The sequence below is a fragment of the Giraffa tippelskirchi genome, chromosome 5, assembly GCF_054371585.1.
Source record: "Giraffa tippelskirchi isolate mGirTip1 chromosome 5, T2T-mGirTip1v1.2.pri, whole genome shotgun sequence".
In the NCBI taxonomy this organism is placed as follows: Eukaryota; Metazoa; Chordata; class Mammalia; order Artiodactyla; family Giraffidae; genus Giraffa; species Giraffa tippelskirchi.
Window position 1 is genome coordinate 135,579,956 of NC_137279.1, and position 15,934 is coordinate 135,595,889.

The following is a 15,934-nucleotide window of genomic DNA, read 5'->3' on the forward strand; positions in this document are numbered from 1 at the left end:
GAGGGTTTTAAAATGTGGAGAGAGAGTCATACTCAGACTGAAATCAAGGCCACAGACTTTCATATATCACTTAATCCAACACTGACAAGGGCAGAATAAAGGCCTTTCTAGTAATAACCACATTTCTGACACATCTTTGGCTTTGAGGTTAGAGCAGAGAGCTAGTGGTTAACCAGTGCTGCTTGCTCTATGGGTTTCGCTGTGGGCATGGGTGTGGTGTCAGTGGCATGCATACCTTGGGGTTATGTATGGAAAGCCTAAACTCACAAGTTAAATGAATTATCTATCCCGGGGGGCAGGGGCGGGGAGCGCGAATAGAGGCAGAAACTGAACCTTCTCTACTTTTCCTTGATTCCTCCTGCAGGTTTATGAAAAGCTGAAAGACCATATGCTGATCCCCGTGAGCAATTCTGAACTTGAAAAGGTGGACGGGCTGCTGACCTGCTGCTCGGTTTTAATTAACAAGAAAGTAGACTCCTGAGTCACAGTCCCTCCCTTGTATCCAGCAGTACTGCCTTCCTAAGGCCGGTAACTGTACCCACTGCTGTCGTTTTCATTGACAATCTCCTGTGCCACTGCGCCACTAACCCTGGTTTACAATTCTAAGTTTCATTGCGTCGTTCTGCACCTCCCCCACCCCCTTCCCTCGCAGTGGTACCTAAACTGTGGATTTGCTCAACGAGTTAAGCAATCTAGAAAATATAGAGCTAATGAATTATTGAAATGTGATTAATACTAGTAAGGAAACACTTGTTTTAGTGTTTGTATTATCTGTGTGAAAATCATTTAGTTGCCAATACATGCCGAAGAATGTCTTCTTGATCAGTCAGATAAACTGGGTTTTCTTTCTGTGTCATTAATCATCTCTGGCTCCTGTGAAATTCCCTGGTCCAGGGATCCTCTCCTTTTCCCTCTTTTCTTCTTTTCCTACTTCTGTCACCGTCACCTTGACCTTGGGTAGAATCCGGGGTCTCACCTTCTCCACACCTTCCTGCAAGTGGACTCTGTCTTTCATTAGTCTTCGCTGCCTCATGGCTACATCTTCTGCCATCACACCATTCACCCCCAAAAGGGTCCAATAGGCACCTTAGCAGAACTGTGACAAAAATCAGAGCAGCTGTGGAGGGGAGACTTAACTACACAGAGGCAATTCCCGATGGAGTTTGCCCCAGAGATCTAAATTCCAGAAGAAGTAGGGCACTACACGTAGGAAGGTGAATTCAGCATCAGATGGTTACTAGGGGACTGCAGATCAAGAATCTTGGAAACAATCCATGGGTACAACACTTCAGGAAGTCTTTAAGTCACATTCCATGAATTTTTGCTTCATTACTGGCCATTTACAGACCTTGAGGAATAGACTGAATTTTTTTTCATTTAACTCACTTTCATTCCCCCCGGTTGCAACTCACCCTGTTTCCACCCTTCTACCCCTACACTTTTTCTGATCTACAGTTATTCCTTTCAAAAGAGACATTACATCTAAAAATGATTGTAGATGGTCTAGTGCAAGCCAACTGGAGCATGTTTAGGAAGTGATAGGCTTGGTGCTTGAAACCAACCACAGACAATGAACAATTCTACTTTGAAATATCCATGAACATTTACTGTGGAATTCAATTAAAATTTATTTCCTGTGTAGCCTTCCTGTTACCCAAGCTTAAACTGACACAAATCTCTTAACAGAGAACAATGCTGCAGTGAAGGGAGAGATAGTTGTCTTTTACTTAAACCTGAAAGAATCAGCCTTTTAGCAGCCCGGGGAAATGGTACTTTCCAAGGAATGGTGACTGATCCAGGCATGTTATCAAACTTCCCAGTCATCTCCACCTTTCCTATATTGCCTATGGCTTCTTAAGATTCGGGGAGTTTAAGAAATGCTACTTCAAGTCTTGCTCTGCTCACCTACAGGTTTGTAATCAGATATTCCTTATGTTTGGTGACCAAGAGAGAATACCTTCCTTTATTCTATCTCTCCCCGAGCGAATGGAAGTAAGAAACCTCTGAGCATACAAGACATCCTTAACCACTATTTTTTTAATTTGATGATTTTATGTCAGACTTTGAAGAAATTCCTTCTCCTCCTTCTTTTTCTTTTTGCTTAACTTTAATATTCATATCATATACAAATACCTAATTTCATGCATCCTGTGACTAAAACATATCTTGATCACTGTCATATTTCCAACTGTCTCATCATAGGTGAACAATATGTTTTTGCCACAGAGAGAATGAATGTCACCCACATGCCCAAGTTAATAAATAAAAATTGTCCTCAGCAGTTATAGCTGCCCTTTTGTGTTAAATCTGGCCCTATGCTGGAAAAAACAGAAATCCTCCCTGGGAGAGTTCAACATCTCAAAAACAACCACAGGAAAACGAACGCCATGAGCCACTTCAGGCTTACTAGTAAAGCTAACTGGCTTATGATTTTCAATATCTTTATTTCTATCATTCCAAATTAAAGAACTGTTCTCTATTATGTTTAGTAAATTGAAAGTGAATCAACTTTTCTTTTGAACAGTTTGTTCTAACAGAAGGCTGTTTTCACTTTTCTTTTTCTTTGTGTTTTTCTATCTTTCCTTCTCTTTGTCTCAAGAAATCACTTAGAATCTGTGTGCCTCTTCTACAGAGTCTTATTCTGCACTATTCCTTCACCTACAAGACTGGCTTCTTTGGACTCTCTCTGTGATATGATGATGTGAAAACCTAAAATATTTGCAGAATACTAATATTCTTTCTTTGGTGTACTCATCAGCGTAATATTATCTTTGAAGAGGAAAGACAACCCATTACCCCATTATATAGGTTTCTCTTTTGTCCTATGTGATTTACAAGGATAAACTAACAGAAACTGCTTTTTGACATTATAAGGACGTTAGAAATTGTATGTAAGTAAATAACAGTTGAGTCAGAATCTCGTGGTCGGTAAGATTCAGCTTACTAAGGACAATATAGAGAAAGTACATGATGCGGCATTATTTCTCAACTGTGACAGACTGCTATAGAAATCAGCAGGCAGATCTCTCTCCTGTGTATTGATTGCTCTTTCAAGCTACTGTGAACAGATTCCTAAGGGTATCTCTTCATCCCAAAGTGGGGAAATAGTCTGCAGATGAACAATGTGACTTATTTCGAGTTGCATGTTAATCTTTGTTATTATTTACTCCTTAACATCCTACAGAACTCAGAAATGATTTTCACATGGTGTTAGATTTATTGTGCATTTTATCTTACTGACCATCCTGTTGCAGGCCATGTATGATTATGCACTCTGTGTGCCAAAACCAGTAATGCCTTTTACGGCCCTTTAGTCCAGAGAAGTTCTGCACTGATTTTAGTCTCTTGCTGTCCTGATCCTACAAGTATACCAATCACGATGGAATAAAGTGTGAGTTGTACTGTGCTCGCCAGCCTGTGTCTCTTTTTTGCAACAGAAACTTCTATGGTGAATGAAATCACCATTTCCTTGCTATCAGAAGTGGGAAGGTTTTGTCTCTTGTCCTATAAGATATGGGATTAGACATACTGTATCTGTAAGTCAGCTGCCATCCAAAGCTTGGATTAAAATGATAATTGAAGGATACTTCATCCTTCTGGTGCTTAAAAAGTATGCATATTATCCATGCCTGGTCAGGAGACCTTGATTTCACATGTGTTCCTCCTCAAAACAGCTTCCCTGGTTTCTTTTACTCCTAACTGTTGTCAGCACATTATAATATAGCTCAGTTATGGAGACAGTTGAACAGTTTTTTTTTCCTATGCTCATGCAGGAGTTTGGTTTTTTGTTTTGTTTATTTTACAGTAAGCATTTTTTTAAGGAAATTTGAAGGTTTTTTTAATGAGGCTTTTTATTTCCAACTATTTTTTGCAAACTGAAAGTAGCTTCATTGTTCTCTTTTTTGATCGTAAAGGTAATAACTGTTCATTGCAAAAATAAAAATCACACCGTACCCCCTGAAAAACATAAAACATAGGAAAAAATACCGCAAGTTTTATCATCTACAGATAGCTACTATTAACATTTTGGAGAAGGACTTCCCTAGTGGTCCAGGGGCTAAGACTCGAGTTCCAAATGCAGGGTGCTCAGGTTCGAACCCTGGTCAGGGAACTAGATCCCATATGCTCTAACTAAGAGCCTGCATGCTGCAGCTAAGAACTGGCACAGCCAAATACATAAATATTTTTTAAAATTTTTTGGAGAATATCCTCACAGATACAGATATAAAATATGGGATAATTTTACATAATTACACTGTTTCATAACCTGCTTCCTTCACTTGGCAATATATTGTGGCCATCTCTCCATGTCAATAAATATAGATCTACATCAGCAATTTTAACAGCCCTGAATATTTCATGATACGGTTGTACAGCAGCTCTTTCTAATTTATATGCAACGTTATATCACAGATGTTCAGCATGCCCACATTTCTAGTAGCCGGGGTCTTCAGGCTATCAAAAATGTTCTGCACACAAGCTTTCACACATCCGCAGGGTGAGCTCAATCTGTAGTCCTCGTACCATAACAAGGGTGAATGCAAAAGCCCGCCGGAAGCACAGACCAATACTAAAATCCCTTGGAGAGTTCATTGATTTAGTCACACCTCTCAGGAAATGGAACTCTCCACCCAAGTGCCAGGGTTCTGTGCTACTCTCAGAGGAGAAAGGGAGACAGTTTTTTATTATTATTTTCTTTTAATTTGGGGCTGTACTGTGCAGTACGCAGGATCTTAGTTCCCCAACCAGAGATCAAACCCGTGCCCCCCGCATTGAAAGCTCAGAGACCTAACTATCGGAACACCAGGGAAGTCCCAGGGAGGCACTATTTAAGGCAAGAAAAAGCAGGGCTTCCTTGACTGGTCTTCCTCCCAGCCTTCTAGAAGAATGAAGATAAAAATCCCCTCTCCTGATAAGCTTCAGATTCTGAAAATGAGAATTTGCTGGATGAAGAATTCTGATCAACAATCATTTTAGACACATGAGCCAAAAGAGAAGAGGGTAGCAGAGGATGAGACAGTTGGATGGCATCACCGATTCAAAGGACATGTTCTTGGGCAAACTCTGGGAGATAGTGAGGGACAGGGAGGCCTGGCATGCTGCAGTCCACGGGGTCACAAAGAGTCGCATACAACTTAGTAAATGAACAACAACAACAACAATCACGTGAGCACTTGTTTAGCAAGTGCCCACACTCTGCCAATTCACTCCAGTATTCTTGCCTGGAGAATCCTACGGACAGAGGAGCCTGATGGGCTACAGTCCATGGGGTCGCAAAGTCGGACATGACTAAGCGACTGAACACACACGCACACACGCTGTGCCAGGCTCCTGGGTGCAGCTTCTGTCTTTCAAGAGCTGACAGTCTTCTGAGAGGGGCAGGAAAGGAAGACCACACAAGTACCCAGATGATGATGACACAACAGAAGGTAAGGGAACCACCAAAAAGAATGGCGCCATGGTGGTTCCTGAGTAGGGGAGAACAGACAGGGGACTTAATCTGCCTTGAAAAGTCAGCTCTGGCTTCAATAAGCCAGGGTGGAGGCCTGGGAAATAGCAAGAGCAAAGGCTGGGAGGTAGGGGAGCATGGTGTGCACTTCAGAGGCACCTACTGTGTGCCCATTAACTCTGCTGGGCCCTGGGGATACAGTGGTAACGACCCCTGCTTTCCTAGAATTTACATCCAAGTAGGAAGACAGACATTAAACAAAGTACAGAGAGCGTAGTAAACATGATGAAAGAAGAATGGGGTTCTCAGAGCACATGGTAGAGCCCAGCAAATCGATTTGTTTGGCTGAAACATGAGACCACAAATGCAAGAGCACAGTGAGACAATGAATGTTGGAATGTCAAGAGCTTTGGATATTGGGGCAGAATTTGGGCTTCCTTGATAGCTCAGTTGGTAAAGAATCCACCTGCAATGCAGGAGACCCCTGTTTGATTCCTGGGTCAGGAAGATCCGCTGGAGAAGGGATAGGCTACCCAATCCTGTATTCTTGGGCTTCTCTTGTGGCTCAGCTGGTAAAGAATCTGCCTGCAATGTGAGAAACCTGGGTTCGATCCATAGGTTGGGAAGAGCCCCTGGAGAAGGAAACAGCTACCCACTCCAATATTCTGGCCTGGAGAATTCCATGGAATAGTCCATGGGGTCACAAAGAGTCAGACACAACTGAACGATTTTCACTTTCACTCACTTTGGCAGTCTGGGAGTGTCCCCTGAAGACTTTGGGGACAAGGAGTTGTACAAATGGAATATGATATGGCATCATTGTATACAATGAACGGAAACTGAGTCTGGTGTTCTTCTAAACTTAATCTCCCCAAATAGAATTCATCATTGAAATATCTCTTCTCACCACCAAAATGAGAGCTGGGCAATTAACTTTCTATTTTCTCTCCTGAAAAACAGATTAATAACACCTTCCTCTCCAAACTCCAAGGAGATATTTTCAAGGCGAATGAGATAAAAGGACTAGAGGGTTCCTTGGAAGAAAGGTATAATGTAAATATCATTATCATCATCATTATCCTCATCAACTCCTATCACAACAAGTCTGGAGCCCATCAAAATGTCATCTTCTATTTGACACATCAATCACCTACTCCAGAAATAACTCAGAATTTTCATCATTGATGCCTGTAAGCTGGCCTGACGGCTTCTGTGGTGAATTTGCAGGTTTCCTTGGTCCCCGACAAGGCTGCTCCAAAGTTATATCTGCCTTAGGGAACTTTTGGCAAGTTGGAATGGTCCTCATCTCCCTTCCCCCTCCAAACACTCACTTCTAACTCAGTGAAAGCTGAACCACTTAGAGCACAAGATAAGGGGGGTTATCAGGCTTTAGGGAGAATGTGTAAGTGCCAAGTATGTTAGTCACTATAAATAAATAAAAGATTCAAACCAGTTTGCCCCTTAACCACTTGGTAAAATATAGCCTGGGCTGGCTTGTGATATGAATGCCTACAAGCAGCGATGGGTCCCTAGGTCTTGGGAAGCCCCTTCTATTTATAAACAGAAAGTTGAGTCATTTGGCTATGAATACAAAGAAAGAGTCTGGGTGAATTAACACAGACTTCTGAAGGTGGTTTGCTTTTCCTATGCTTAAACTTTTTTTTTAATAATTTTTTTTAAGTTCCTGCCCACAGACAAGGACACCTATTGATTAGACAGGGCTTTGGGCCAGAACTCAGAGAACAACTGCTCAAAATTAAATAAAGAAACCATGTGCTATGTGTTGAAATTTCCCACTCTCCCATCAAGGTACAAGAGTGCATATTTCAAACTGTGCATATTTCACACCACTGCAGGAAAAGTTCAGGAACCAAACAAGTTCTGATTCCAAACAACAGTTGAGCTGTGTAAAAATGTTAGCTCTTCTACCTCTGGAAAGAGCTTTGGAATAAACAGAGTCATGGCCATGGATCCAACAGAGGCTTAAAATTTCAGGACAGGATATGAACAAAGTCATCTATTTTGTTTACATGGGACTCAGATGAGCATATGAGACTCCCCTAGAGTTAATGTTAGGACAGCAATACGGGGCTTGCTTGCTTTCTAGGCTTAATAATAATTAAGGGAGACAGATGGAATATCATTACCATGGCAAGGGATGACAGAGGATGAGATGGTTGGATGGCATCACTGACTCAATGAACATGAGTTTGAGCACATGTTGAGCACATCTCCGGGAGATGGTGAAGGACAGGGAAGCCTGGCGTGCTGCAGTCCATGGGGTTGCAAGGAGTTAGACACGACTTAGTGACTGAAAAACAAACAGCAACAAAGGTGGTAACAAGGAATCTATCTGATAGGAAATAGAATTCACCCCCATTTGTATCAAATGAAGAGATTTTAACAAAGGTCTGTTTCAAAGATGTGAATGTTCAGCATACAAACAAGGGAGAGTGGGTGAGACACCCAGAAACTAGCTGTGAGCAGCACCCCTAAACCCAGCAGGACCAAGACAGGAAATCATGCTGCTGGATCCGGGAGAGAGAATGAAGGGCCACAGCTCGGTCAGAGACCAGGTTTCTCCTTTCCCACTTTCTGACCTGCCGGTGCTCCCCATCGACTAGACATAATGGCAAGATGGCTAGCGGGGGTCCAAGGTGATACCCCTTGCAGGGGCCAGCACAGAACTGGCAGAGAAGGGTAGAGAAAGGATCTGGGGAGAGTAGAAGATGATCAGCACAATGCCACGATAAAAATGAGCTCTCAGTCCTTCAGAGAGTAATCATCACCATCTCTGTCTCTCAAGGTTGGCATTTAAATCCTATTTCTTAGCAAATTCCTTAGGCACATGCCAGTTCTGTGGTTCTTTCTCTCAGTATCAGAAAATGGTTGGAGCAGAATCAACAGTAGAACAAGAGTCTGCACAGCCTGAGGGTGAGAGGATGGCACATTCCAGACCCATGAGTCCTGGGCCTCTTTAGTAAGCACTATGCTAGTTCTAAAATTAGTGTGGTTGCTTGGGCACCTGGTGTCCAGAAACAGCTAGTTGCCTTTTCACTGTGTGCCCATGACCCTCTGGTGACACAAAGTTGTTTAGAATTCCTAAGACTCTGTTTTCTGCATTTCCCCCTTTTGTTTCTACATATAGTCAGTCTTGCTAGGCACGAGCTGTTTTTATTTTACATGGTTCTGTTGCTCGTGGGGATAATATTCAGTCTAGACTAACAGTAGTGAGTTCCCCACTCTTGGGGGGTGTTCAAGTAGAAACTAAAGGACCACATCCAAGAGTGGTTGCAGGGACTGCTCTATCCAGTTAAATCTGATGTAGGTAGCATCCAACATCCTTCACCACCCTGGAAGTCTATGATTAGGTATTTGTACTGTTCTGATCCTCAGTGACTTTCCTTTCCCCTCTAACCCTCACTTCCCCAGTCTCACTATCTGTGAACACTCTTCTCATCTATTAAATAATAGTAATAAGGGTTCCACTTCCAGTATGACAGCATCAGGATATAGATGACTGGCTCCCTTCCAAAACTGCAAAAAAAAAGTTTTTTAAGAAGTATTTAAAGTCTCTGGAAATGGTTATAAGTGTATACATCAAATGAAGACTTTTAGTCAAGAAAATCTACGAAACTTGGTAAGATCAAGGAGACTCTGTGGTATTTGAACCTACATCCCTCCTTCTCCCCTCCCAGCTCAGTGGGATAGTCCTCCACCCCAGACTGGGAGCCAAGAACACAGGGCCCTCTGGAGCTGCAGCACCCAGAAAGGTGAAAGGTTAGCATTGCTCATCTTGCCCTCAACTACCTGTTGTTGACACTGATTTCTAGACAAGTGTGGCCAGAAGGTGAGGGCTCCTCTCTTTCTCCTAGCCCCACTCATGAGACAGAGGCTCTACCCTGAGCCTTGCACCAGGGAGAATACTGGGGCCCTAAACACCCTTGCCTCCACTTCCAGAGTGGGGATGCCAGCAAGAGAGGCAAGTCAAAAAGACTCTAGGCTACTGTCCCTCTCTACCTAGCACATAGCAACTAAAGCAAAGAGGTCACTCAGAGAGGAGCATACCATTGTCTCCACTCCAGCTGCAGAACATTGCCTCAGAGACTTTGCCCAGGAAAAGATGCACGGTGTAGAACAGAGTTCCAAATTCTCATCAAAGAACTGACTTTTGCAACAGAGTATGAAGAAGTTGTCTAAAGATGTGTTCAAAAACAGTGGAGGTTGTAGTGAAAAGCAATCGGTAGATTCCTTGGAGGTATAGGCTAAACTATGGGCATCCAGATTGCAAAGGAAGAAGGAAAACTCTCTCTATTCAGAGAGATTGACATGGTGATGTGATTTTATACACAGAAAATCCTAAGGGACCCACTAAAAAATGGTTAGAACTAATACATGAGTTCATCAAGGTGTTAGGATACAAGATCAATATTTTAAAAGTCAATTGCATTTGTATACATGTGATAAACAATCCAAAAATAAAACTAAGAAAAATAATTACGTTTATAATAGCATCAGAAAGAATAAATCACTTAGAAATAAAGTGCAGACCTTATACTACGAAAATTAAAAAACATTGTTAAAAGAAATCAAAGAAGAGCTAAGTAAATGGAAAAACCTCTCATGTTTATTTGTTAGACTAACTTAATATTGTTAAGGGCTTCCTTGGTGGCTCAAGTGGTAAAGAATAGGCCTGCAATGTAGGAGACCAGAGTTTGATTCCTGGGTCGGGAAGATCCCCTAGAGAAAGGAATGACAACCCACTCCAGTATTCTTGCCTGGAGAATTCCATGGACAAAGGAGCTTGGGGGGCTACAGTCCATGGGGTTGCAGAGTTGGACACAACTGAACAACTTTCACTCACTCACAATATTGTTAAGATGTCAATCCCTTATCTACAGATTCAATGAAATATCTATCAGAATCCTAACTGACTTCTTTGTAGAAGTTGGCAAGCTGATTCTAAAATTCATATGGAATTTCAAGGAACCCCAAACAACTGAAGAAAACAATACTGAAAAAGAAAAATAAATTTGTAGGACTCAGACCTCCTTCAAAGTTCAAAACTAAGAGTAATCAAAACAATATGGTACTAGAATAAAGACAGACACATAGATCGATGGAATAGAACTGAGAGTCAAGAAATAAACCCATGTGTCTATGGTCAACTTTTTCAACAAGAAGGTCAAAACTATTCAGTGGGGGGATAGACTTCTCAACAAATACTCCTGAAACAACTATATATCCACACGCAAAAGAATAAAGTTAGACCCTTCCCTTACACCATATATAAAAATTAATTCAAAATGGCTCAAACACCTAAGTATAAGAACAAACATATATAACTTTTGGAAGAAAACATGGGAGTAAATCTTCATGACCTTGGCTTTGACAATGGATTCTTAGACATGACACCAAAAACACAAGCAATAAAAGAAAAAAATAGACTTATCAAAATTGAAAACTTGTGCTTCAAAGGACACTATCAAGAAATTAAAAGTCAACTAATCAAATGAGAGACAATATATCTGATGAGGTACTTTATTTAGACTATCTAAAGAACTCTTACTATGCAATGATAAAAAATACAAATAACCCAATTTTAAAATAAGCAAAGGATCTAAAAAGACCTGTCTCCAGAGAAGATACACAAACGGCTGATAAACACATAAAAAAAAATGTTTGACATCATTTGTCATCAGAGACGTGCAAATCCAACCACAATGAGATACCACTTCACACCCATTAGAATGGCAAGAAGCAAGAAGTCATATAATCACAAGTATTAACAAGGATGTGGAGAATCAGAACCTTCATATACTGCTGATGGGAAGATAAAACGCAGCCACTTTGGAAAACAATCTGGCAGTTCTTCAGGGCTTAAACATTGAACTACCATTTGAACCAGTAATTCCACCCCTAGAAATATATACCTAAGAGAAAGGAAAGCATATGTCCATACAAAAACTTGTACATGAATGTTTATAGCAGAGTTATTCAAAGTAACCAAAGGGTAGCAACAACCCAAATGGATACCAAATGACAAATGGATAAAGAAAATGCGTCGTCTCCACACAACAGAATATTATTCAGCCACAAAAAAGAATGGAGAACAAATGCATGCTGCAACATGAATGAACCTTGAAAACATGCTAAGTGAAAGAAGTCAGTCACAAAAGACCATGTAGTATGATTTCATGTATATGAAATTCCAGAATAGCAAATCTTCGGACACAGAAAGTAGATTAGTGGTTGCTTAGGGCTGGGAAGATGGGGGAGGCAGGGAGGGAGAAGAAGAGGGACTCATACTAAAAGACAGGAGGCTTCTTTTTGACATAATGAAAATGTTCTAAAATCATTTGTGGTGATGGCTGTGTATATCTGTGAAAATGCTTAAAGCCACTGAATTGTACAATTTAAATGGCTGGATTGCTTGTATATGAATTAAATCTCAATAAAACTGTTCTTTTAATGACAGTAATAATACTGTCATCTTTGTATCTCAAAGGGTGATTGGGATTATTGAATGAGAGAATTTATATAAAAGTACTTGGTATCCTCTGCAGTGCTGTACAAATGTAGCCTATTATATTCTTGAATGGGATTAATCAGCTTTTCACTAGCACCTGCCAGTACAAAACTCATAAGCTGCCATTCCTGAAACTACCTTCGCCCCCAATTAGATTTCCTTTTCTTTCATGGTTAAAATTCATTGACAGAGCTCAATGTTTGAAAGAGTGCCACATAATGATTGCTTATGAAATGCTTCTTACCATCACAGCCTTTTTAAAAGGGGAAATAATGTTTCTTTTATATGTTTTCACAAAACTCAACTCAAGTGTGTGTAATTACCATACATACCAAGGTCCTCGTTAGTCATCCCAGGAGTCCACATAGGTTGTATGATAGTTTGGCTAACTGGTGAGCCTTCCTCTCCTCACAAGTTCCCAAACCCCACATTACATTTTGGCCACCATTGTGCTCTTTGAGCTGGAATAAACAGCAGTCTGAACAAGCAAAAGGAGAAGAGATGAAATTTGCTCAAAGTGGCAAGTTTGAAAGTAATACTGAAAGAAACCAGTTCTTGTCCAACACAGCATTTTTATATGAGAAAAAGAGGGAGAGATCAAGTTCCCCTTTGTGGTGGCATTTGCTTTGCTTCGCCTGGCCTGTCCCATCTTGCTGTCTAAATACTCAATTCCTTTTTTTAGTCCAGCTGTACAGTCTTGGACCCCAGCCTATCCTATTTGTCTAGCAAGCAGCTGATGCCTTCCTGATCTCTTTTTAAAAACTTTTAACTAGTGTTTAATGAGAATGGCTTCACATTTTTTCTGAAGTTGTGTGTACCTGGCGCAGTGCCAGGAAGCGTTATGTTCTTCTTCCCCTAAACTTTCCCTAAACAAGTACCTGAAGAGGCAGGTGACAAAACTGAAGCCCAGAGTGAATCAATCACTGGGCTAGTGGGTGTGGCTCTGGGACTCACACCGTCAGCAGAGTCCTATCTTCAACACTATTCTTCACTGATGAATGAAAACAGGCGCCCTATTAACATTTCAAAGTGATCACATATTAGGCATTTTTAGAACGTAGAAAGTGTTCTTACCTCTGCCTTTCCGTATTAATGTAGACCCTTAAGTGTGTGTTACCCTCTTTCCCAGAGGCATCCCCTGGCTGAGTCTCAAAAACAGAGGACATCCTTGTTTGTGGACAGCAGTTTTTGCAGGAAAATTGTGGAGCCACAGCGCCCTCAGGTGGTCATTTGAATTTTCTCATGAGGCCTTTTGGCGGTTGCTCAGTCACTAAGTCGTGTCGGATTCTTTGTGACCCCATGGACTACAGCCAGTCGGGCTAAGAATATGGGGCTTCTGACCTGGCGGCATCCATGATACCCGTGACCCCTGGGAAGCTGAGCCTTCTTAGGACCTGGCCGTGGACCTGGCCTGGGCAGAGTCGGTGGCCTGGACTCTCCCACCTTGGCTGAAACCAGAAATGGAGTCAGAGTCCCTGCAGAGGTGTTTTAGATCCTTACACACTGGAATCTGGGAGTGTCTGAGGCATCCTGACCAGGAAACTAACTCAGCTCCTACCCCAACCTCCAACCATCCCTTGACCCACGACTCTGTGTCTGCATTTCCACATTTCCTGACATGAAACACCAGCTCTTCAGCTAATGATCTGTTCCTTCGCTGAAAAATAAAATCATCAACTCTGGGGTAGAGGTGGAGGTGGCAGTACTTTACTTCTTATTAATTATTCACATGTGCATGTGAAATATGTCCATCCGACACCTACCTGGTAACAGGTGTTTTAAGAGAAAGGAAAGAACCTTAAGGTAATGAGATCCAGTAGTAGGTGGGGATGACAAGAAATTGAGAATGGCAGGAGAATCAAAGAGAGAAGAGACAAGGAGAGGAGGAGAAGGGGATAGGATGGCAGCAGAGAATATGGAAGGGAGGGCAGGAAGGAAGTTGTTCCAGACCCAAGTGCAGTCTGACTCAGCCCCCATTGCCTCCGCCTTCAAAAGTGTGGAAAACCCACAAGGGCATTTTTGCTCAATGCAACAGATGTTTCAATGGCTCCTGCTGTACTCCCATTATTGCTATAGATAGACAGAAGATAGCTCTCTAGATAGATAGACAGAGAGATACTAGATAGAAAATAGATATACAGACAGACAGATACTAGAAAGGTAGATTTACTATAAGGAATTGTCTCATACAATCATGGAGGCTGAGAAGTCCATGATCTGCAGTTGACAAGCTGGAGGCTCAGGGAAGCCAATGGTGCCATTCCAGTCTGTCCAGGATGTCAGAACCAGGAGAACTGATGGTGTCCAAGTCTGAAGGCAGGAGAAGACCAATGTCCCACCTCTGAGACAACAGGCAGAGGGAGAGAATTCTCTCTTACTCGGCCTTTTACTCTATGCAGGCCCTCGGCAGACACTGGGATGAGGCCCATCCACGTTGGGGAGGGCAAACCACTAACTCTTCCACCAACTCAGATGGGAACCTCATCCAGAAATCCTCCCGCAGACACACCCAGAAATAACGTTCAACAGATTATCTGGGCACCCTGTGGCCCAGTCAAGTTGGCACCTGAAACCAACCATGTCTCTCGGCCACAGTTCTGGCCAGTCAGCACTCTGCTTTTTGGTTGTTTATGCCCAGGCTATTCTTACCTTAATAGACACTGAAGGCTGAAACAGCCTTTCTCAACCTCATACACCCAGCATCCAATACACTCAGTCCTCAGGATGTTTGAAAATAGAAAAATAGACAAACTCACAGATTTAGGTCCAATATAACGAAAGTATAATATTTGTCTGATTATGCAGCCATGTCTTCTAAGAGGACAGTGATCACTGAGGCAGGGGCCATGTAGGTCATCACATTTCCAGTACTCAGTGTGGTGTTTGACACACAGCAGGAGTGTGCTCAATTGTTCAGTTGTGTCCAACTGCAGATGGACTGTAGCCCACCCGTTTTCTGTCCATGGGATTTCCCAGGCAAGAGTACTAGAGTGGGTTGCCATCTCTTCCTCCAGGGGATCTTCCCAACCCAGGGATCAAACCTGCATCTCCTGCATTGGCAGGTAGATTCTTTACCACTAAGCCACCTGGGAAGCCCCTTGACACATAGTAGGAGCTCAGTAGATGTGTGGTGACCCAGGCAGGAATGGATCTATCAGGCAGTGAAAGAATGGAGCCAGCCGTCCATCTCCCGAGCTACAGGACTGACTTTGCTTTTCAGCTAGAGCTGACCAAACACCACTCTTAACCTCTAGTTAGAATCTGAAACAAGTCTTTACAAACTGGTATCTTTGACATTCTCTTCAGATCTGAGAAGACTTTGCTTGTAAAATTCCAGCCTTGTTTGTTATCATTGTGTTATCATCATGGTTACCAAGAAACTCTCAAAATCCTATTGGACCCCTTCGGCATTAAAGCCAAGAAGTCTCTACAATTACTGCTGTCTGTGAGGAGCCCATGACAGCACCTTGGGCATTTTCAGTGGAGAATGAAAACTCTGATTAAATGGAGACTGTCACAGCCAACAAGCCTGCTGAGCTGGTGGGAGATTTGCTCTAATGCTGTGAGATAGGCTTCCAAAACAATTTGAAGAAGGGTGAAAAGACCCAGTCCAGGTTCATCTTAAGTGCTAGAAGTCTCTGCTGTTCAGGAAATGAGAGGAAGGGAAATCTACCTTTTTGGGTTTACTTGTGAAAAGCAGGGGTGGTGGTCCCAGAAGAGAGTCACATGAGCTCACCAGTCCCAGACTGCCTCTGGCAGAAGGCCCAGTTTAGGGAAAATCAAACCCTCCATGAGTCACATCTTTTGCCAACTTACAGAGGGTACAGGGTAGCGGTGGAGACGTGGGCTCTAGAATCGGAACTGCTTCCAGATTCTAGCTTGGGCCATTACAGTTGTTTTCCAGTCGCTCAGTCATGTCCAACTCTTTGTGGCCCCACTGACTGCAGCACACCAGT

At 42.3% G+C, this 15,934-nt stretch overlaps 1 protein-coding gene and 1 long non-coding RNA gene across 23 annotated transcripts in view; one reads left to right on the top strand and one right to left on the bottom strand.

The window, feature by feature from the left end:
• Positions 1-3,406, top strand: part of DDAH1 (dimethylarginine dimethylaminohydrolase 1) — a 263,209-nt gene extending 259,803 nt beyond the window's left edge. For all 21 annotated transcript variants that reach the window (XM_081490026.1, XM_081490025.1, XM_081490029.1 and 18 more), the window contains one exon: positions 365-3,406. In XM_081490026.1, the coding sequence (XP_081346152.1) occupies positions 365-481 (117 nt within the window). In that variant the 3' untranslated portion in view covers positions 482-3,406. The remainder of the gene's footprint in view (positions 1-364) is intronic.
• The window catches only part of LOC145506128 (uncharacterized), a 102,543-nt gene extending 86,933 nt beyond the window's left edge, over positions 1-15,610 (bottom strand). Inside the window, exon 1 of one of the 2 annotated variants that reach the window (XR_014053561.1) lies at positions 14,735-15,366. This is a non-coding gene — a long non-coding RNA (uncharacterized LOC145506128). Of the gene's footprint in view, positions 1-7,596 lie in introns of both variants that reach the window. The other variant, XR_014053562.1, reaches the window with a different exon arrangement.
• Between the last annotated feature and the right edge of the window lie 324 nt (positions 15,611-15,934).